Raw genomic sequence first — 22,423 nt, 5'->3', positions numbered from 1 at the left:
ACCCGATTTAGCTTTCCCATTTTTTATATTTTTTCCCTTCTGGCGACGTCTCCGAAATGCTCCCACCCCCCCATACAGCCATTCCACCTAAAACTGCCCTGACTGCAAAACCCCGGCTACTACCTCTCACGTCGCCTTCCAGATCCTCAGGGATCATCGGTGGATATCCTTCGCAGTACTACGCGGACGTAAACTAGTTGATCTGGACTAACAGCCGCCAGTTGAGCGAAATATAGGATTGGGCCTCAAGAACAGCAGCAGCTCTTGACCCAGCAAGAAAGTCGTGAGGCCGATTGGGTGCAACAAACGCTGCCCGAGGCGACAAATGGTGCCAGCCAGTCTATACCGACGACATAAAACTAAAAACGAAAAGCAACTCACCGCGCCAGCGAAATTTCTTCTCCGAAGGCGACATCGACGATGAAGGACAGCTCCACTACGATCGCGCCGTTCTCCGGTTATAACACTCAGGCGAAACCACGAAATGACATTTGAAAGATAAAATCACATTCTAGATAAAATCACTTGATTTTCACGATTAGGGACAGTTTTAAACTGCTGTTCCGGAAAACGGCTTGCATTACATAGTTACTCCTGTAGAGTTAAATTTCGATCGCGGATACATTAGTCAGACTGCAACGTACTGCTTCGTGGAAACTGGCGTGCGATATATATATTGCGCGTTTAAACGGCGGGGGGCATTGATTCAGCGAATCGGAACTAGGCTCAGAGCCGCCGGTAGCGCGAAATATCGGGTTGCGCCTGCAGAACAGCACCAGTTATTGATCCGGCTAGCAACTCCTGAGACCGATCAGGCGTGAGAAACGCTGTCCCGAGGCGACGGATGGTGCCAGCCAGTCTACGCGATGGCATAAAACATTGCAGAAACGCTGGAAAGAGGAGGAAGCCAAGGGCAAGGAACAACAAGCTTGCTGGCGGCAAGTAGAATCGACGGATTCATATACGCAAGAAGTAGCTAGCACTGCGCACAACGTGCATAAGGTAAGAAGGGTGACAGAAAGATTGCATCCAGATTAGAACGCGACGAACGTTAGTATAAGAGACATTGCTGAAATAAAAAAATGTACAGAAGCTCTGAGAATTGTCCGCTAATGCGCAAGCACCCCTACGCCACTTTTCGTAATTTTAAGTTTTTTTTTTCCGACGAATAATGCACTTTTACACTATAATAACAATAAAATGTGTAAACTTGTATTTTTGTGCAGATAAAGGGCATTACACAGTTGGCGTTTTGTAACAATTTCTGATTCGGATTTTGTTTTTGTTTTTTAAATAAGATTTTTATTACTTTTGCCTTCGTCGCGTAAGGGTGGTGTGATAAACACATTTATTTGGTTAGTTTATTATTATTATTATTATTATTATTATTATTTATTAGTAGTAGTAGTAGTAGTAGTAGTAGTAGTAGTAGCAGCAGCAGCAGCAGCAGTAGTAGTAGTAGTGGTAGTAGTAGTAGTAGTAGTAGTAGTAGTAGATTACGTTTATTTACACTTATTTTGGAGTTTTGTCATTTCTTTCCACAAATTATATTTACACCATCGTAACGACTAAATGTGTTTTCACCAATTATTCATTATTGTGCGGATGCGTCACGCGGTTTATACATGTGAGGTATTCGGCAAAGAATGCCTACGCATCAGGGATGTGCGAACAGTGGAAACTTTATAATGTAGAAGTGAATAACAAAATATTCGATTGGGCTTCGAATCGAATACCATTATTTAAAATTTCCGAATAAATTTTAGAAGCATTTCGAAGTTCGAGATATATTGGTACCATTCTCCGCTAGCGGCAACGGGATGCACTGCTCTGGTTATGTGCGGCGATAACGGCAAGAGCAAAGTGCTTTTGGGGCACGCCTCGAAATTAAGGGGGGGGGGGGGGAAGCGCACATGGGTTAGGCTCTGCCACAAAGCACAAGTGCACTGCACGAAGCTTGTAGTACGTGAGAACAGAATAGCGGCGCCCTGAATCGTAACAGTGTGCAGACAAGCCCAGTGTAAACCACGTCATAAAACTAACGAAGTAATTTTGCATAGCTAATATCTCCAGAAATCCAGGGGTTTTTGGTTTGGACAGCAGATAACTATATCGGACACTCTTACTATGCCGCACTTTGGGATGCCCTTACATATATACCGTAAAAGTACAGTAACCGGCTCTGGTCACAGTTTGGGAATGAACGTTCGCTGGAAGGCTCGAGCACGGGGAGGGCAAGAGCTTTCAGTTTTTGCTAGGGCCAAGTTTTGTCATATATTTTTGGTGGCTGAATCAGTGTACGAGTACTCGGTGTTTCCATCCGCGCGGCAGACGTGTAAAGCGCAACATTTAGACAAAGGACAAAGGAGGACGACATAAAGCTAAAGGGCTATAGTATAAAATAAAAGCCCAACCCGTACCACATACGTAGCACGGGTGACACCAATTAAAAATAAGCAAACTGGACCGAGGTCAACTAGAGTTTTGAAGAGAATGAAATACCCACCGAAGTGGAAAATAAAAGGGAAAAATGCTACACAGCGACACCACAGCCAGGAGAGCGGGCCCGGGGAGACTCCCCTGATCTCCCCTGGGACGGACGGGGACAAGCGCTTGTCCCTCTTGTCATTCGTCTAAATTTTGCACATTATACGTTTGCAATGGAGTACCAACTTGCCCAAAAGTCCGCCATAACGTCCATGCGGTTCGTTTTGTCGTTCGAAATGGGAGCCCATGCGACGAGACAATCTCTTCTTGCCGCAGGGTATGGGTGGGGTTGGAGTCATACATTTGTTCAATTCGCAACTGGTCTCCCGCACCCTCTCCTTAGAGGATATTGCGCACCCGTTTCTTGGGCAGTGGTGCAGCGTCGACTGGCAGATCACTTGCCACTTCTCATTGTTCCCTCATGATTAACAAATTGTGTGGGTTCCGAAGGAAAGTAGTGGATGCTTTATTATTCCGGCGAGTGCGGTTTTCTGTTGAGTATTTGTTAAACGTCACCTGGAATAGTATCGTCAGAGATATAACAGACGTCTGGGTCCTTATTCCAGTTTATGGCGCCGTGTTCAACAAATGAGATCATTCTAGTGTTTTTAGCCATGTCAAACGTATGTGAGCGTTCCCGACCACAACTCTTTTAACTGCGTACTTCAACATTATTAATGAAAATAGGGCAAAAGGAAACCGGCTTCTTTGTATGAAAGCAATAGGGAGCTTTAGCTGACCGTTCTCCACAGTGCGCTCCGCTCCGATAGCCAGCGGGCTCACCATTGCGCATGCGTGGCGGGCTTTGCCGCGAACGGCATTGGCTTCGGTTACACTGAGCGTGCCGCCGATACCGGAGCGGACCATCGAAAACGGTTAGCTAAAACTCTATAATTACTCATGCAAGATGCACAAATTACGCTGCTCACACGCGTAAGGCCGCGCGTAAAAGGGCTACTGAGAGAGGCGACGGCCGCTCGGGAGTCCTGATTGGAACGTCACAACCGGAAGTTCACCGCATTGGTGACCAGTTGTGGCGACGCTCCGCTAGGTGCTGCATCGGCTTAAGTGGCGTGTTTTCAAACGGTTTGATTAAAAATACTGCGCGTGTGTGGAGCTTAAAATTAATTCACAGAAGACCTTAGTGGTATATACCACACGTTGAAACAGAATTTGGGGCAGATAAATTTTAATCGGTTGGCATGGCGAGAGTTTCAAGTCATCTATCAGCTTTCGGCGCCCACTTCGCAAATTGGAAACGCACAAATAGCACCCCCGACCTAGGAGGCTGGCTTCCCAGCACCCCCTCCGCCCGCCCCTCGCCAATCCCCTTAGCAATACCACTGTAAGTGCGATCGCTGATTATTTTTAAGTAGAAATTATACACCGAATGCAACGACGACGGGGGTGATAGAGGAAATCACGAAAGGCGAATGCGCACGAGCTTTTATTAAAAGCCAGCCTGGTATCTTTCCTTATAATTTTTTAGTGATGGTTGAGGTGTTGGGGGAAGAGAGTTCAAAATTGGCTATAAGCAAACGAATCAATTGAAATCAAAGCGCTTCAGTAACACTGAGAATAAAGGATTTGGGCTGTTCATTTCTATAATAATATTTTTAAACAGTTGAGCTAAAGTAAAATTTTAAAGGAACACAAATCTCTAACGTTCGTCATATCGTCTGACGAAATTAAATTATTAAAGCTAAAATGTCAAAGGAATGCCTGGGACATCCCACGCTTCGAAATGTCCGCACCGAAAGTCTGGATCGCATACTTTAACTGGGCCATATATATATATATATATATATATATATATATATATATATATATATATATATATAAACAGAATAAACAGCTAAGTACCATTGTTGTTCCCGGAGTCAAACAAAATAGACCACAAAATGCGACCTTTGTGCGAAGTTTGAGCGCGAACACAGCGGCGGATCGCTCAGGAAAAATTTGTAAAGTGTTCCAGTTATCGTCGCAACACCCTGTATATATATATATATATATATAAATCTAGAGAAAGATAAACTCACAAAGCGCGCAGAAATAGTATAAGTAAAGAGTCGGATACACAGCAAGAACAATAACAAACAATGTTTACTTACGTAGCGGCAATGGGACTTGCCTTCATCAGAGTAAAGTTACATGATTATGGTGTCGCAAACATTGAACACATTTCTTATATAGGTTTGCATAAAACTGTAAGAAGGAATGGGAAATGTTTCGCAAATGGAGAGTGTGCATACAGTCAGGCTACGCCTACGTTACAACATCAACAAACAAACAACAAAAAAAAAAAGGGGGGGGGGGAAGCAAGAGAGAGAAAAAGGGGTCGTGTTAACAATGCAGCGTTCAAGGTTGCACCATGCTTCCCCCCCCCTTTTTTTTTTGTTGTTGTTTGTTTGTTGATGTTGTAACGTAGGCGTAGCCTGACTGTATGCACACTCTCCATTTGCGAAACATTTCCCATTCCTTCTTACAGTTTTATGCAAACCTATATAAGAAATGTGTTCAATGTTTGCGACACCATAATCATGTAACTTTACTCTGATGAAGGCAAGTCCCATTGCCGCTACGTAAGTAAACATTGTTTGTTATTGTTCTTGCTGTGTATCCGACTCTTTACTTATACTATATATATATATATATATATATATATATATATATATATATATATATATATATATATATATATATATATATATATATATATATATATATATATATATATATATATATATATACAGGGTGTTGCGACGATAACTGGAACACTTTACAAATTTTTCCTGAGCGATCCGCCGCTGTGTTCGCGCTCAAACTTCGCACAAAGGTCGCATTTTGTGGTCTATTTTGTTTGACTCCGGGAACAACAATGGTACTTAGCTGTTTATTCTGAAAATAAATAAAAACGATTTTCGCCTATGGGAAAATGGCCGCTGATTTGGACGTGCGAGCCAGCGCAAGTTGATGTTGGAACGACGGAACCACCTGCAGAGTGAAACGCATGTTTGGGATTCACGTACGGAGCCAAATGGTGCAGCAGACGATCAGAAAATGCACCTAGAAATGAGCTAACAGACGATCAGAAAACCCGGTTTTCGGGCTCGTACGTCCAAATCGCCGCCATTTTCCCATAGGCGAAAATCGTTTTTATTTATTTTCAGAATAAACAGCTAACTACTTTTTTTTTTTCTAAGCTTTTTTTTCCTCCATGATATATATGATAAATTCGATTTGGGGCGCACCGTGTCCCTGCTCCCTCCGGGAAAATGATGAAACTCTACGCCTATGATTCTGCTGGAAACAGAACTGTCGTACGGTCTACTTCATTTCGATTGATAGCAACGCGATGTCCGCTCGAACGCTCGAAACATCGTCCGCTCGAACGTTCTTGCCAACACCACGCCGCAAACCACGTTTCGTGTCAGGAAACACGCTGCCCGCGCGGCGTATACGTGCAAGACGTGTTGTTGGGCGAGTTGGTTCATATCACAGAAATAAGATTTAGCACAACGAAAGACACCGACGGTGAAAAGGGCAGGACGGGCAACCGCACATATATGGCGTCGGCGCCGCCGCGCATAGCGTGGTCGGAACTTGGAAACTTGCAGATATATCGAACACCAAGGGGATTGCGAATTAGTTCGATATATCGATAATTCTAAATATAAAATATGCCCTCTGGCGCGTATCTGAAAACTTCGCACATCACTGAGCTTTTCAAAGTCGCGCGATATATGGCTTACCGATTTCTACCTCACAGCACACAAATCGAACCCCAGCGCAACGATCACCGCACTTGCTTTACATGAAAAAGGTCTGAGAATCGCTTGATTCTTCTTCTGCGTCATAATTGTTCACCAGACTGTCTTCAAGCGTACTAACCCTGTCCAAATGAGAATATATGTCGTTGTACACTATGCCGCAACAGTTGCGAATCTGAGCAGGGCCGCTGGTATACGGTTCGCTTCTTCGGCATTGGTGATGTCCGCAACATCCTGCACACCGTTGTCAGCACTTACGATGTCGTGCCGCTGTGTAATTCTGATTGGCGCATGGGAATGCTGACAGCGGACCCTGGCGAAATCGTAAAGAGGCAGTGCTGGGTACAAAAACACTGCTTACTTTTCTTGCGGAAACAGGGCTAGAAGAGGTTCTGTGAACCCTCTGAGCATGTACATTTTGTATATGTGTGCATTTCCCCTCTTACTCCCCTTTCTTTCTTTTCTTTTCTCTATTTTTCGCTGTCACCTCACTGTATTCACCCCATCTAAAGTAGCCAGCCCAACCGTTAGTTGGGCTGACCTCTTCAGCTCTCATTAAAGGTGTTCTCTGTCTAAATTCAATCTCGAAGCACTCAGCGTCGTCTTCTTTGGTATCATAACACCTTGTGGCGCTCGAATGATCGGGCGTCACGCCCGGTAAGGCGTGACGCTACTGCGCAGTAGCGTCACGCTACCCACTAGGTGGGTCCACACGCAGTTGAGGGGAAGAGAGGCAACACAGGTGTAATCAGCAATGAAGTTGGGCTGGTACCGGCGCGCTCACCCGGGGAGATGATGTTTTAGCATAGCGGCTGCGCATGCGCATGCGTGCGCGGGGAGGGCGAGGAGGTTGCCTCTCAGCGGAGCTAATGTGCGGGCATGGCGAAGGCCAGCCCGCGTAACTAATCCACCCCACCGTAACGAATGTGCACCTGCCCAGTCGGACCGTGCTACCCGCCGCCGTAGCGGCGGCGGTCCGCCCTCACCATTCAAGGGCAATCAGATAAAAGATAACACACCAGTGGAAGCGGTGGGAGGACAATGTCCGAAGGCAATGCGGACGATCACCAATAACGTTTATACCATCTCTTCAGGCAGAAGCTTGTACATCAACGCCGCCCCGCCCGTAAGCACAAATAATTTTGTTTCTGAGCCGGCAGAGTTGAGGATCTACATGGGCCATTCTCTACCTGCCTTACCAGCCCACCCTGTAACTAGGCCGCCCTGGGTGTGCCATCAGGTGACCGACAACCGGCTGCTCATTAGACTCCCAGTCGTTTGACCGGAAATGCAGACTCACATTCCCCGGGCGTACCATTGCTAGCGGCTGTGAACCAGCCTCAGGTTGTAGAGGCATTTGTGGGCGCTGGGGCCCAAGACGGCGTTTTAACTACGGCGATGGAATGTCCTCATGCAGAAGTGAACCAAACCTGCGTTTATAAATGCTCCGCACCTTGACTTCTATGCTGGCGGAACTTGCAGCCATTCGGGATGGACTGCAGGCACTAATACCGGTCCTTCTTCAAGCCCCAGGAAGTTTAACTATACAAATTTACATGGATTTAATGGCGGCCATATGGGATTTGTGCCGTGTAGCCTCCAACTTGTCGGTTTCAAGAGACATTCATAAACTACTGGACACGTACCCCCTGCCCTCTCTGACTGTCATGGATCCGGCGTAACACTATCACCGCTCATATTGCGGCGGATAGATCCTGTCACCTTATGTCGGTTCCATGCCTGCCGTGCTTCCTGACAACTGACCCATATGAACACTTTGTCCAAGTAAAGGAAGGTCTGTGTCGCGCCACACGCGCTCTCATCCCACCGTGTGGGACAGACCTTTCTAGTGGGCTGGCTCACTGGGAGGAGGTCCTGCTGCGTAGACTTCGAGTTGGGGTGGCCCTCCCTCCTGTGGTAACCCAGGCGTGGCTACCACGATACCATGCCCCATTTACCATGAACTGCCCCTTTTGTACGGCTCCTGCCGAAGAAGCCAACACTAGACATGTTATGGACGTGCCCTTCCCTGACTGCAGTGAGATCTGGAGACTTTCGCGGCGCAGGCCTGCATCCTGGGAGATCCCCCGATCTTCAGCAATTGCTGTGGGGGTCCCCCCACAACTGTCTTCTGGACTACCTCCGGGAAACTGGCGCCAACTTATACCTGTAGGACTTTATGCAAAAGGGCATACTATCGCAATTAAAAAAAAAAAATTCCCCATTACCTTTTGCCTCCCTACGCCATCTCTTAGCCTTTTTTCTCTCCTCTCCCTTTTCAATTCTTATTTTTATCCCACTTTCCGTCCTTTATCCTCACAGAACACTTACCAATCACCAGTGCGTCAGTAATACACTACACAGCAGGCTCACCAGTAACATTTCCAGCTGATTTGAGCAAGACACACTGAAACTCGGACTATCATCCCCCCAAAAGTTTTTTTTATAGTGGCCCCTCTGCAGTTTCGGCAACCTAGTGTGACAGTGCCAATACTCTCACAGCAATACCCACCATGAAGGAAGGTATGATGCACCAGGGGACCATTAAAGGAGCCATGAAGACAAAATACAAGTTTGGTTTATTAGAAAGGCTGCTTTGTCCTGATAAAAATGATACCGATTTCATCGCAAGCTTCCAAAAAATAACGGAGATATCAAAGAAAACGTGTGGAGCTGTGGCGACTCGCTAGCCAGTTTCCAGCAACTTTGCTATGACGTCACAGAATCTTGTTTGGGGGATTGATGGCGGCCGAACTAATCAATCGCCAGGACACATGACTGGACGATTGTAGTGGGGCCGCTAGTTCCGTTTGATCGAATCACTTGAATGCTAACGTGCACCTAATCCACTGAAAATTACGCTTTTAGTGCTGGCCCATATGACGCCACTCGCGCAGATAACACGTCACTGCGGCGTGAAACTTGAAAGTTCTTAAGTATTTCTTGCGTTTTTATCGGTTAAAAAACATCTTTCGTGGCCGGAATGGAGCTGAGTGAGGTACTGAAGCCGAACTCTTTAAAGTTAAACAAAGTTGTATTTTCTCTTCATGGACCCTTTAATGGACTGTTCTGCCAGCAAGTACTTGTCACAGAGCAGAGGTAGAATTTGTAAGGTTCAAAAAATATCTCTTCAGTACCTTCCAGCTGACTGTAAAGAGCACTTTTCCACAAGTGAGAAGAGAATAATAAAAGGTAGGTTGGATTGGAAAAGACTTTATTGATATAATAAAAGGTGTGTGGAGGCACATTTCTTTTTAGGGCAATTTGTGTGGGTACATTTTGAAACTTGCTTGCATAAAAATATTAACTCACCCACTTACATTTGCTTTTTTATATGCCAGCTGGTGGAACAATTACCAAATGAAATCCCACTGCTCCTGCCACAGTTGGAGAGCAATGGGAGAGCACCAGAAGAGACCGCTTTCCTTTGTTGTGCCATTCCTAACCGACTTACGAGGCAACTAGTTAGTGCCCCCCCCCTATTCTCAAGAACTGTCCAAGGCCCCTGAACAGAAACTGCAAGACAAGTAGACCTGCTTTGTGTTCCCAACAAACATTTATTTCCCAGTTTTGCCTTATATTACAAAATGATCGCATATCCAGCAAGCACAAAACAGCATCCATCCAAAAACATGGGGGTGGGAACTGGCTCGATTTACATACAATAATAACATTAAAAAAACCAATGAAGATTGCATTTATTGTCCAGTTGAATTTACCTAGCCGCAGAAATGACCCTCAAAACAAACCTGCAATCGGTCACCCCAGCAGCTCGCTACCAATATTTATCACGAAAACTGCACTGCGCATAGACATTTTTCGCACACTCTGTACACTACAAACACCTTGTAAAAACGAAATGATGAGCCCAGGATTGTAGCAGCCTTGGCATTACAAATTAGTTGTTAACACTTCTGCCATTTCCCTACGAAAATGCTTCCACAGATGTGAGATAGGAAAGTGCAGCAAAAAACAAAAAGACACCCAAGATTTCCCTCTTTGAATTTCCAACTACCAGACCAGGGCTAGGCTAGTCCTGGAGGTGCACACCAGACAAGAAGTAAAGCACAGTGAGACCATGTGAACAGAAATTTCCATTTTCCAAACCGACACACAACTACGAGCACTGCTGAAGTGCACCAGAACTATGTAAACTAAACCTCAGTACCTCAATAAAAAACCAGCCACAAATACCCTCTAAGGTTCTTCAGGCTTGCAAGCGGGGAAAATTTGTTATCATTCAATGACCCACCATTGCACCAAAAACATTTTTTATTGTAAAGCATGTAAATAACAACAAAAGGCAGACTTGGTGTTAAACTAACAAAAATATATAAAAAATTCTGTCGGTTTTTGTATAAACAGTCATTACGAAATGTAGGTCATCCACAAGTGTAAAGAGCTAGCAATTTTCTCAACTCGATGAGCTAACACCATTTATCCAAGAAAATGTTTTACACAAACAAGCATAGTCGCTTTGTGTTGTGGCTACAATTATTTATGTGATGTAAAATATTTCATATGTTTTAGTTGCGGCACTATAGAAATGACATGTTGAGTGACCATGAAGGCATTAAAAAAAAAAAAATAAAAAAAAAGAGTACAGAGAAATTGCGAAACTGACAGAGGAAAAAAAATGATGTGATGAACACGCATCACAAATACCCACAAAAAAAAAAAGTAAGCAGGAAATGCTGCACGGTTCATTTTCTAGGGTATAAAAACCAAACACCAAAAAGAAAAAAAAAAAGTTCCAGATCCTGCACTTATATGAAAGCAGGAACCGCAGTACGTCACATTTCCATGCGAGTCACATTTCCACAGCAGTTGCAAAAGGTCAGATTTAGCTGTCACGAGGAGCTAGGTACCTTTTGGCAACTACAATTTCGGAACAAAAAGCACTAGCCAATGTTAGTGAGGGTTTGAAGTACATCAACACCATAGCACATTGCCAGAAATCACACTATTTGCATCACAGCACCTCTTGGAAGTAGCTAACATGAATAAAAAAATTAATCGAACAAGAATTTAAAACATGCGAGTTTTCTATCTTTCCCTCACCCCTCCCGTTTTTTTTTTCATTCTTTACACAGTTTTCAGTGGAACAGACAGTCGTTAAACCTTTATAAAAGAAAAACGTACAAGAGGCATAGAAACATTTACTGTCCACAGACTGCTGTTTTCACAATTCTCACTTCCCACGGCCTTAAAAAAAATTGTGGCGCCCACTAACCAGACTGTACAGTTGCTCTCTGGTGGTTCTACTAGAGCTCGTCCTTCAGTATAGTGTACCGCTGTCGGGATGGAGCCAGGTTCTTGAATGTGGACTCGGGTGGATCCGTACTCTGCAACGTGCAACGTAACGGGCCCATTTTTAGAGAACACAAAACAGTGACAACAAAGCACCAAATGTGTGGTGACAAAATGCAGCACTGATACACAATTGAAGGCTTCGTTTTGTACTAAAAAAAAAAAAAAAAAAGTAAACCCCCAATATTTAAGGTTACTCCTAGGTTACCGTGACAGATGTCCTAGAGCTCCGGCCCTGTTGTGTTCACACACCTGTTAACAAGCACGGATACAAATGTGTGTGCTAGCAGTACTGGAAGAGTGCTTACACAACAGAACAGGGAGCGCCATGGTGCTGCATCGATAATATGGTGCACATGAGGAGCCTGAGCCAAGGCTTGAGTCAAAATAAAAGTGTGTGCATGTTTTTACGTCTTCCTTAGGGGTGATTGCCATCAACAATCAAGGGAAATAATATATAGGTCATACGTTTCCCCTAAATTTTTTGTCTGCTCTATGTTGTGTGCTGAAACGCTTCACTGGGCATCCACATTCACCGAGTTGAATGGCCCATGATATCTATATATTTTTCAGGAAATGTGTATGGAACAAACACCACCCCAATTTATATGAAACAGCGAAACCTTGGTGCTGCAAATTAAAAAAAAATTCCCCAGCTGAACTACACTGCCTACAATGGACAAGATTTCGTGTGTTGCAAACGCACTTTTGCACAGCAATGGACGACACAAATCGGGAGGGGTTTTTAAGGAAATTGAGTGGTCTCATAAAACAGCTCTGACCCGCAACCTAATTAAGGTATTTGAAAACAATTTTTCCACGATTTAGTTCTAAGCGTGGAAAGCTCTAAGCTCTATGACATATGACATGCCAAGTTTTGTTTTATTCACTACCATAGATAAGTAGCAATTGCAGCTAATTATCTACGGTGCACATGTGTTTTGACAAGCTGCACCCATGCCTTGTAACAACAAGCATGGCAATAGAGCAAAAAAAAAGTAAATATAGACGAACACGGAACACAACAGCGTGTAAGCGAGCTGCAGGAAGCGTTAATTAACACCTTCCTGCCAAAGCCTATTAAATCGATACTATACTATCGACACTTTCAAGTTCACATTTTGACGTTTTCTTATTCGAATTTGGCACTTTCCAAGTGTGCTCTCAGGGCTGGCTCCAGCTACTCAGTAGTAACACTTACATACTTTCTTTTTTTTTTCTGCATGCCAAGATTTTTTTAAAGCCCTGCCAGTGTCATGTTATGGGTGCTCGCATGATACTGAGATGGTGTTGACAAAGCGCGATACAGCGCCGTGGAAATGCAGCATTTTTAGTGATTTGGACGATTCTACACGCGACTTTTTGGATGACAGCAGCAGCACTGACTTAGAGGCCAACTTTTCATCATTGCATTTCAGCACCAAAAGTGACAGTACACCAAACCGGCCCAGAACCTGATATACCTGTTCAAAGCAAGCCCAGAAAATACAAAAGTATCGAAACTGTGAATTGTGCTACAAACAAAGAGGAGTTGAGCGGAAAAACAATGTTTTCTGCGAAGCATGTGTGGCCAACCTGTGTATCAAGGAACTGCTTTGCACAGTGGCATGACACCCACTTGCACTAACGTTGTGCTTTGTAAGTCAAGAAAGTTTACAGTTAGGCGTGTGATATTTGCAGGAGTTTTGCACTAATAGCCTTTGTACAAAATGTGTATCTTAAATTTTTTGTGTATTGTTTTTCTGTGTTCCAACACCGATGTTTTTGCTTATTTTTTGTATTTATCCCAAAACTTTCCTATATAGCGTTTCTTTTTCTGTTTTTCAAATAAACATTTCTGTTCGAAACAATCCCTACTGCAAAGGAAATTTACTTTTCTACAATTCTTTTTTTGCGACCGGGAAAAGATTGTTTGCTAGACTACCCAAAAATCACTGCTTTTCCCGTGGGCAGGAGAGTGTTAAGCAAAGGTGCCGCCGCAACCCACCGCCGCTTCTCTTCACCAGAAGAGAGAGAAAAAAAGTCGTCCGATAGCAGGATCTCTGCTTCGTGACGCACATGGGAGAATTGCTGACATACAAGTCGGTGTTGAAATACATGGAGGAAACAGTGGGAAAAGGGGCGACAAACTTTAACAAAGGTGTGAGCTTTCGGCTGCATGCAAAAAATTAAACTTGGCATAAATGATGTTGACCACCCAACCTAGCTACTGCGCTTGTTCATTTAATGTGCTCAAAACACCTTTCAGGACCCCTTTAGAGGGACACTGAAGTCAAAATACAAGTTGCTCTATATCGATAGATTAGCTCACCGGGAACACAAATATACCACTCTTACGCGTAGCTTTTTAAAAAATAAGGTAGCAAATAGTGAGAACGTGAAGACAGGTACCACCACCAATGGCTATACCATGAAACTTGCACCGGAAGTGGTAAAACGTTAGGCGTGCGCAACGCTTTCCCTAGTTGTCGCTGGATGACGCTACTCGTCCATACTTGGGGCGGTGGTACCGCTTTTCGAGGAAGCATGTGAGCTACACATGAACGGTTCATTCGACGCCAACATTCGCGGGGCCTCAAAAGGACAAGATGTTTTTCTTCAACAAATCATCAATTCTCATCCCGAGTTTCATAAAAGAACATTTTGCTTAGTGGTCCAGAGCTGCAAAGGATGTGGGAGTTTGGGAAAGCACAACTGATTGACCGAAACTGACCAAACTGCTCGGTAGATGGTAGCGTTGTATTCGGTTGCTTTTATATGCTACACATCAACACTGCCTTGCTTGCTTGCTTGCTTCTGGTTTATTGTGACGCAAACAGCGGCTGCAGTCGCTGTTTGTGCCACATTTGATCAGTATTTGATTATCAATTTCTCAGCAATTAAGGCATCTTTCGGCACCGAATCAGAGCTAAAATGGCTATGGGAAGGTCAGAATTTCATTTGAAACCAACTTGCTGGTTTAGCTTGGCCAGGCCGGTTATGCAAGTGAAAGCAGCCGAAGCGTTCCGTACTGTGAGCACTCACTACTGTCATTTCGCCAATTTCCGAAGCCAAAGTTGAAGTCTCCCATGGCAGTCCAGTGCCACCTTTAAAGCTCGTCACTGTCGTCTTTCTGCGTCCTTCTCCCGATGCTTAGCTTGCCAAAGTTCGTGTTCTTCACTCGTTCCTGCCAGCCGCTTTGCGTGCTCGTACCCATGTTTCTGTTTTAACTCTAAGCAAAGGGACGTCTGCAGGATGGTCCGACGCAGCATGCCACTTTTGCCACTGGGACCGCGCTGACAACACAACTTCGGCAAAGATGGACCAGCCTCCTTGCTCCCTTCACATTGCGGCTGCACTCGCCCTCCTCCTCCCTATCACTACCTCACCTCCCTCTTTCACGACACCCGAGGGCGGCGGCGAGTCATGTGGTATCACTTCAAGGTCAAGCTCTCTTGCACTGCAAAACTCACTGGACAAGGCCAATACTGCTTTCACAATAAAAGTGAGAAGCTTTTTGTTTTTTAATTAACGAAGGCGCCATCAAGAACACAAAATCGGCAGCAAAGCTGGTATGATTGCTTTACTGGAAGCTGATTGATTGTAGGGTTTAACGTGCCAATGCAACGCAGGCGATGAGGCGAGCCATAGTGGAGGTCCTTGGATTAATTTTGAGCTCCTGGGGATCTTTACGTTTTACCAGAAGCTGCCCTAACATGTAAACATCCAGTCGCAGAATTTATAATGGCAGCCAGAGTCGGTGCCATGGTCGACGGTGATCTCATCAATGCAATCACAAATTACTGTGTGCTGCACGATAAAGTTTATGGCCTCTCGGCCGAAAGCACGATATTGATGAAGCTTGCTGAGTAGACGAAGAATGAGCAGACAGTGCAGAAGAAGTGTGTTAGTGCAAGACAACATTTCTCGCTTTTGCAGAGCCGGACACATTCGGAAAATCTACTCAACTATTGAAAAAACTAGTAGTAAATATTCGATTCCCGAATCAAACTATTTGTGGAGGTACTATTTGATTCGTATTCAAATATTCGAGTATTTGCACAGTTATGCTACCATCACCTTCACTGCAAGCCTGCCCTCACCATTCAAAGACAATCAGATAACAGATAATACCCCAGTGGAAGCGGTGGGAGGAAAGTGTCAGAAGGCAGAAGAACCGGGGGATGTAGTGTGGAAGTGTTCTGTAGCTTGTCTTTTGGCTTCATTTTTTCGACCGAAACTAGAAACTGCGTTTGTAATGAAGGGAATAGTAAAATTTGCATACTCTTCATTCTCAATGTGTACAAAAGTTTGTGAAATGTGGGCAAAATGATCCAAATGCCATTAAAGTGGTGGCTGAATACGTGCGATACAAAAATACAATCTTTCCACATTTCCCAAGTAGAAAAACTACACGTAAAAGACAGGACTCGGACAAAGGGGGCAGGACGGGCGCAGGCTCACAACTAACTTTATTGGAAAATTGAACATGAATATATACTATTTCTTACATGTGCGCACAAAGCAGTCAGTTTTTTTCTGGTTTATCAGTGCACCATCCTGTTTAAAATTCAAACTCATTCCCGTACAAAGTAAGCGAAGGCTTGCTGACACAATTTTTGCAGTGCTTGCGAATAAAATATCCCTCTATCAGCTCTTGGGCGACTTGTTTCTGGCTTCTGCCCAGCACTTTAGTTTCATTCAGCAGTGGTAGGCATGGCTCGTCTTCCAAGCAAAAAAATGGTGTGGAATCTGCGAACCTGTTTTGTTTTTTATTGATAGCTGGTGTTCCCTCAAGCAGTCATTGACACGGCGGCCTGTATGGCCGACATATACCTTCCAGCATTGGAGCAGTATAGAGTATACAACCCCAGTTGTGCAACGCACTAGCGGTGCAGCATGCTTCTTGGCATGCTGTGGCCTTGCTTGACCCTCTAAGGCTAACGAGTTTGAACTTCCAAACAGGATGGTGCACTGATAAAAGAGAAAACTGGCTGCTTTGTGTGCACATGTAAGGAATAGTATACAGTTGCACCCACTTATAATGAGGGGAAGAGGCGAGCAGTTTTCCTACCGAACACCCTCCTGGCACCCCTGCTTTGGCATCAACCCCAACGCCTGCTTGCGAGCTCAGGCGCCGCTCACTCGCGCATTCACCGGTTGTGTCCCAAGTGCGTCGCATTGAATTTGACTGGGTGCCTCTTCAACTGCCTCTGTTTTTCCGCAGAAGGCGCGTCAAAGCCGATGTTTGGGAAACGTCCGAGTGTTTCACTGAAGGGGCAATTGCTACGCGGATACGTGCTGCGGACAGCAGTGACAGTGACGACTCTGACGACACGGTTGCGCAGCCTATTCAGGTAGTGGCTCATAGGAGGCCCAATGCATGATACATTTCCTCACGAATTTCGCTTTTGTGCCAAGGACCTTTCCCTCAGCTAGCCAAAGCACCTATATAAAGCTCTTGAAAAAGATGTGCGCCAGCTTCGTGCGAAGCAAACAAAGCTGACCGACTATGGCATCTTTTCTGCAAATAAGTAGTACTAGTACAACCTTGCTTGCATGCGAATAAAATGTTTTGAGCTGTTTCGGCCTTTTTTTCGCAACCCGCTTATAACAATTATTGGTTTTAATGGTGGAATTTTCTTGGCACTTGAATATTGTTATAAGTGGACCAGATTGTATATGCATGTTTGTTTTTACAATAAAGTTAGTTGTAAGTCTGTGCCTATCCTGTCCCCTTTGTCATAGTCCTGTCTTTTACACGCAGTTTTTCTACTTATAAGATGCAGCACCAACTAGCCCAACAACATGCTGCACTGAGCTTTATTTTCACATTTCGCTTTAACATACTCCCACAAAAAGTCTTTAAGGTTAGGGTTTTGCCATAGCGAGCATGTATAAAATATGTATTACAGCTCATTTTACAGCCGCTTTCCCATGCCAATTCTGGTCACTGAACAGCTATGGAAGTGGCACCTCAATTAGTCGTTGCTGTCGGTCAAATGCGGTGCAATTTGTTTTTGAGCAGAAGTATTACAACTTGAATCCGTTAAAACTTCACCTTATTTTCACCTTGTGCCGGCCCCCTTGCTTTTCAACCATTAAAATGACTCTCCTTTATCACCATACATTGCTACGCATGCAACATTTAGTCCACTTTACGTATAGGCTTTGTCCAGAAAATTGTTTTAATTCTAGATCCCCCCGAAATTCATATCAGCCATGCTCATATCATCAAGGTTCTACTGCATTAAAAGGATGTTTGTAAGACTTAGTATTTAACAAAATCTCAAGCAAAAGGGTGTGTTCAGATAAGGACAGCCAAGGTGGTGTCATGACCATTTTTTGTTTCGAACGAAACTTTTAGGGTGCATAGAATATTGTATCCTCACCAAGGACCTGACAGTATCTTAGCGAGAAACACCATAGGTGGCGAACTAAAAAAAAATATTAGGACGCGACTGGGCAAAGCTCTTCTCAGTGTGCCCGGTGTGGCAACTTTGGTGGCCCATAAAACAAAAAGGAAAATTTTCTAAATATTCATATTCTCTACACGAAATATTTGCAAACTTTTCTGCTGAATCCAGCGAAATTGACTTCTTCGTAACTGTATTTCTTCAGAAAATATTTCCCAAAATTAGTCGGAAAAGCAATGTCGTTCAAAAATGACACTTTTTAATTTTTTTTGTTTGTACCCATCGACTCAAAATCCAAGCTCTCAATTTTTTTGCCTAGTTTACCGAGGGCAGGCGAACATTTTGTACCCTTCTCATAACTGTAGGAAAGGAACTTTTCAAAATGACGCTATGTGAATTACGCAGGAAAATGCAAATCTCTGAAAAAGAGCCAACTTTCGACGTCATTTAAAAAAAATCATGTCTCTCAATTTTCTTGAAATTTTCTCAAATTGTGTCTCAATGAATGAATATTCTGAAGCAGTAAAAATGTATTGCATTATTTTTGTTTTAGTTTGGGAAAATGAAGTCATACTTAGCCCTATAATCCGAACGTGAGCCTTCGCATGCTTTCTGTATGGCGGCGAAAGAAAAAAAAATGTATCATAATGGATCGAAACGCCTTTTTAGAACTATGATCAGGGCTTTAATTATAGCCTGAACATAATATTTCAAAATATTTTCGACCTTTTTTGTTGGTTTATTTTGTAGTTTTGAAGCACACTTCCACGCCGTTGCAACTTGAAGGAAGCGTGCACCTTGTATTTCTGCTCACAATATATTAGTACCCATGTGACGGCTCGTTTTTGAGAAAACTTTGCAGAAGGTTGTTAATAAACTACTGAAGAAGGGTGTGAGAATGATGTTTTACTACAAAGAGCAGTGCTAACTGCGGCAGTCCTGTGAGAGGCAACAACTTGATACCCAGCGTTGTTATTCTTGGCTCTGTGTGTTTCTGTTGTTACGGCAAACTATAAACCGTTACAGATCGCAAAACTAGATTTTCACACTGTTCAAAATTGGAGGTGCGTAAGCATCAATTAAGTGATTATTGCTTTCAACGATTGCCTGGCGGTCCGTCAACTGCTCAACTAATAAAGGTTTGTTCCTTACAGCCAATCGAAAAACAGCATGTTTTTCAGCAGCTTGAGGACATAAAGGCTTCAAGAAAATTCCAATTATACCGTGCGAAAGCACGTACAATCAAGAACCTATAAGGCCAGAAAAATGCTTCGACTAAATGGGGCCGTCACTCGCGCGCTTGGTAAAACGGCAAAATGACCAAGCGCAAATGCTTTATCATCTGTGGACCTCTTGTGCCCGACTGATGACAGTTTTATCGCAATTCACGAGTTTCGAGTCATTTCTGCCTGATCATCGTCATCCTGTGCCCCTATCAGCTCCGCGGCTCCTGCTTGCACTCATCTGGGTCACCAGACAGCCAAGCAACCTCCTAGGAGCATCTTGGAATTTTTGAAACAGTGGCCGGCATCTATACGGAAGCACTCGAGTTTTGGTGCCTTTCAGCGTCGTTTCTGTGAGTGTTCCAGTTTCGTTCTTACTGAACCAGACTAGGCCAACCCTGAACAAGTAGCATTTATTACCTCCGGAGGAGCATGGCGCCTTTTCCTAGGCAGAAGTTTTGTGCTGATTACTCAAAAAGACACAAGCGCAGAATTCAATTTCAAAGGAATTTTCATTGCGTGAGGGAAATTGGTGTCGCCGCCATCAAGAAACTACTACCCCCAGACACAGCCACTACGGTGCACGAAGAAGACATGCTTTGTCAGAACTGTTTCCGCCGTTTAAAAGAGGATACCCGAAGCACGCCAGAGCAATTTCACCTCGCACTAGACAACTTTCTGCAAGTTATTGTCGCAAACCTAAATGACTTTGTCGGCAGGCGCTTGGCGGTCTCTCCACTGAAAAAAACCGAATGCTGTGCGGAAGCACCTCAAGGCTTCCTACGTCAAGAGGAAGGAGAAGGAAATTCATGATGCCATGGTCACTGAAATCAACACGAATATTCGGGCGGCATACAATGTCCCAGGCACATCTACAATGACGCACGAAAGCTGCAACGACTGTGACAGCTGGAAAGGCAACATGCGCCAGGCGTATGTCAGATGCACCTCCTTTCAGGAGCGTTGCCGCTTGCTGACTCTGCTGCCACCCGCCATGACCGCAAAAGAAGTGCAAAGGGTAATCCCAGAGGCGACTAGGCACATCATCAAGAAGGCAAAAAAACTCGCAAATTCTGAAGGCGTGCGGTCTACCGTGGAGGCCTACAGTAGACACAGAGTGAATGAAGAAGACATTCGTACAGTGATTTCTTACTACACCACTGATGAACTGGACTGCTCAAGGCAAAGCCCGAACAAAAAGGATGTGGTGCGTGCTAAGATCGACGGTGAGCAACAATGGACTCCTAAGCGCTTCATGACACGGTCCCTGCGAGAAGCTTACTGTATCTACAAGCACGCTCACACTACCTCCAGAGTTGGGATAACAAAGTTCATTTCACTGCGTCCTAAATGGGTGAAGTGCGCTCCATACCGCCAGGTATGTGTGTGCATATATTGTGCTAACTTTCACCTGGCCCTAGTAGCCCTCCAAAATGCAAGTGGACATTCGTTTTCAAGCGAAACCATGCTGGATCTTTACACATGTCCGCAGCCTACAGCCACGTGCTTTCTTGGAGATTGTGAACGCTGCCCGAAAGCGGAAAACTTGACCTTGGATAAGCTCCATGTTGACCTTGAAGAGGAGGTGGTCATGGCTTCCTGGAACTCGGGTGAGCTTATTAAAAAAACAATGACCGCTCCAATATTCATTGAAGAGCTACAAAGGTTGACCGAAAAATGGGTGCCGCACAACTTCACGAGATGTGTGCAGGCCAGAGCAATACGTGATGCGAAACAGAACTGTGAAAGGAGCGCGGTAGTGCTACACTTTGATTTTGCCGAGAACTGGACGATTGTGCTGCCAGACGAAGTACAAGGTTACCACTGGCACAAGAGGCAAATAAGTGTATTCACTTATGTTGTAACCTCGAGAAAGACGACGAGAAATTATGCCATCATCTGCGACGACCTTAGTCATGACTCTGCCCATGCATGCTTGGCCCTCGCCAAAATCAAGCAGCATCTCGAAGACAACGCACCAATATACGCTATTCTTACATATGTAAGTGATGGTGCTGCCGCCCATTTTAAAAACAAATACCAGTTCCACGAGATGCAGAACAGTGAATGTAGGGAGATGAAGTGGATTTTCTCCGCAACTGGACATGGCAAAAATGCGTGTGACGGCGTGGGTGGCCTTGTGAAGCACCAAGCTACGGCGCAGAATTTGCGTTCAGCGGCCGATGAAGCCATACAAAGCGCAAAGCAGTTCGTGGACACGCTTGCAGGAAAAGTGAAAAATGTCGTCATGATGCATTTGGACGACAGCGAACTTGCCACATTCAGAGAGATGAAGAAAGAGGACTGGAAGAATGTCAAACCGGTTCCTGGCATCCAGTCGTCTCACATGTGGAAGAGTGTGAAATCACATGAAGGAAATTTCATGTACACAGCACGCAATGCGGACTCAGAATGGCAGCGACGGTTGTGACCACAGCTTGTGGACACTTTCAAAGGCCTTTATAAGAGCAAGCTGCACCTTTGTTTTATTGTTTAGTGATCCTATAGATGTAAAAGTAAAAAGTTTTGTAGTAGTATAAAATTTGCCTCTCTTTCATCACTTTCGGAGGACACAAATCAAGATTTAAAAAAGCAAATTATTTTATAAATCTCGGCAGCCTGAATGGTGGATAATTGAAAAAGCTTGTCTTTAAAATTAGAACTTAACAGGCAGCAGAAAAACGAAAATACACCGTGACTACGACTACTGCCTGCTGCACCTCACTATCTGCAGCGTGGTTACTTGCTTGTAATAGGGCAAACTTTATATTAGGTGTGATTATGCAAGATCACAAATGTAAAATATGGGTTTCTGACAGAGCAGAAGCAGGACGATAGAAATTTATGAAAAAAAAATAGCAATGTTTTATTGCCGTAGTGAATTTGAGATATAGGAACTGTTGAGTCAGCGCGTATACACAGAATATATGGTTTATAAATGCCGCAATTAACAAGTTGAAATATGGCTAATTATGAATATAGAGACCGGTTTTCTTTTTCATTCCCATTATATATTTTTTAAAGTTGTAAGAACAGTCCCATTTATTTGCCTGAGTTAATTGCACGCTGCCATTCCCTAGAAATCGGGCAAAAACTCGTGTCGGATACGACTTCATTTTCCCAAACTAAAACAAAAATAATGCAATACATTTTTACTGCTTCAGAATATTCATTCATTGAGACACAATTTGAGAAAATTTCAAGAAAATTGAGAGACATGATTTTTTTTAAATGACGT

The 22,423-nt window shown here is 44.1% G+C and overlaps 1 protein-coding gene across 1 annotated transcript in view; it reads right to left on the bottom strand.

Annotated features, from left to right (window-relative positions):
* Positions 1–9,794: 9,794 nt before the first annotated feature.
* Positions 9,795–22,423, bottom strand: part of Erp44 (Endoplasmic reticulum protein 44) — a 46,095-nt gene continuing 33,466 nt past the window's right edge. Inside the window, exon 12 of the mRNA XM_077687485.1 lies at positions 9,795–11,602. Coding sequence (XP_077543611.1) covers positions 11,522–11,602 — 81 coding nt within the window. The 3' untranslated portion in view covers positions 9,795–11,521. The remainder of the gene's footprint in view (positions 11,603–22,423) is intronic.

The sequence above is a fragment of the Haemaphysalis longicornis genome, unplaced genomic scaffold (genome assembly GCF_048455015.1).
Source record: "Haemaphysalis longicornis isolate Haplotype H1 unplaced genomic scaffold, Haemaphysalis longicornis Haplotype H1 scaffold_1, whole genome shotgun sequence".
Lineage (NCBI taxonomy): Eukaryota > Metazoa > Arthropoda > Arachnida > Ixodida > Ixodidae > Haemaphysalis > Haemaphysalis longicornis.
This window is presented reverse-complemented; position numbering and strand designations above follow the sequence as displayed.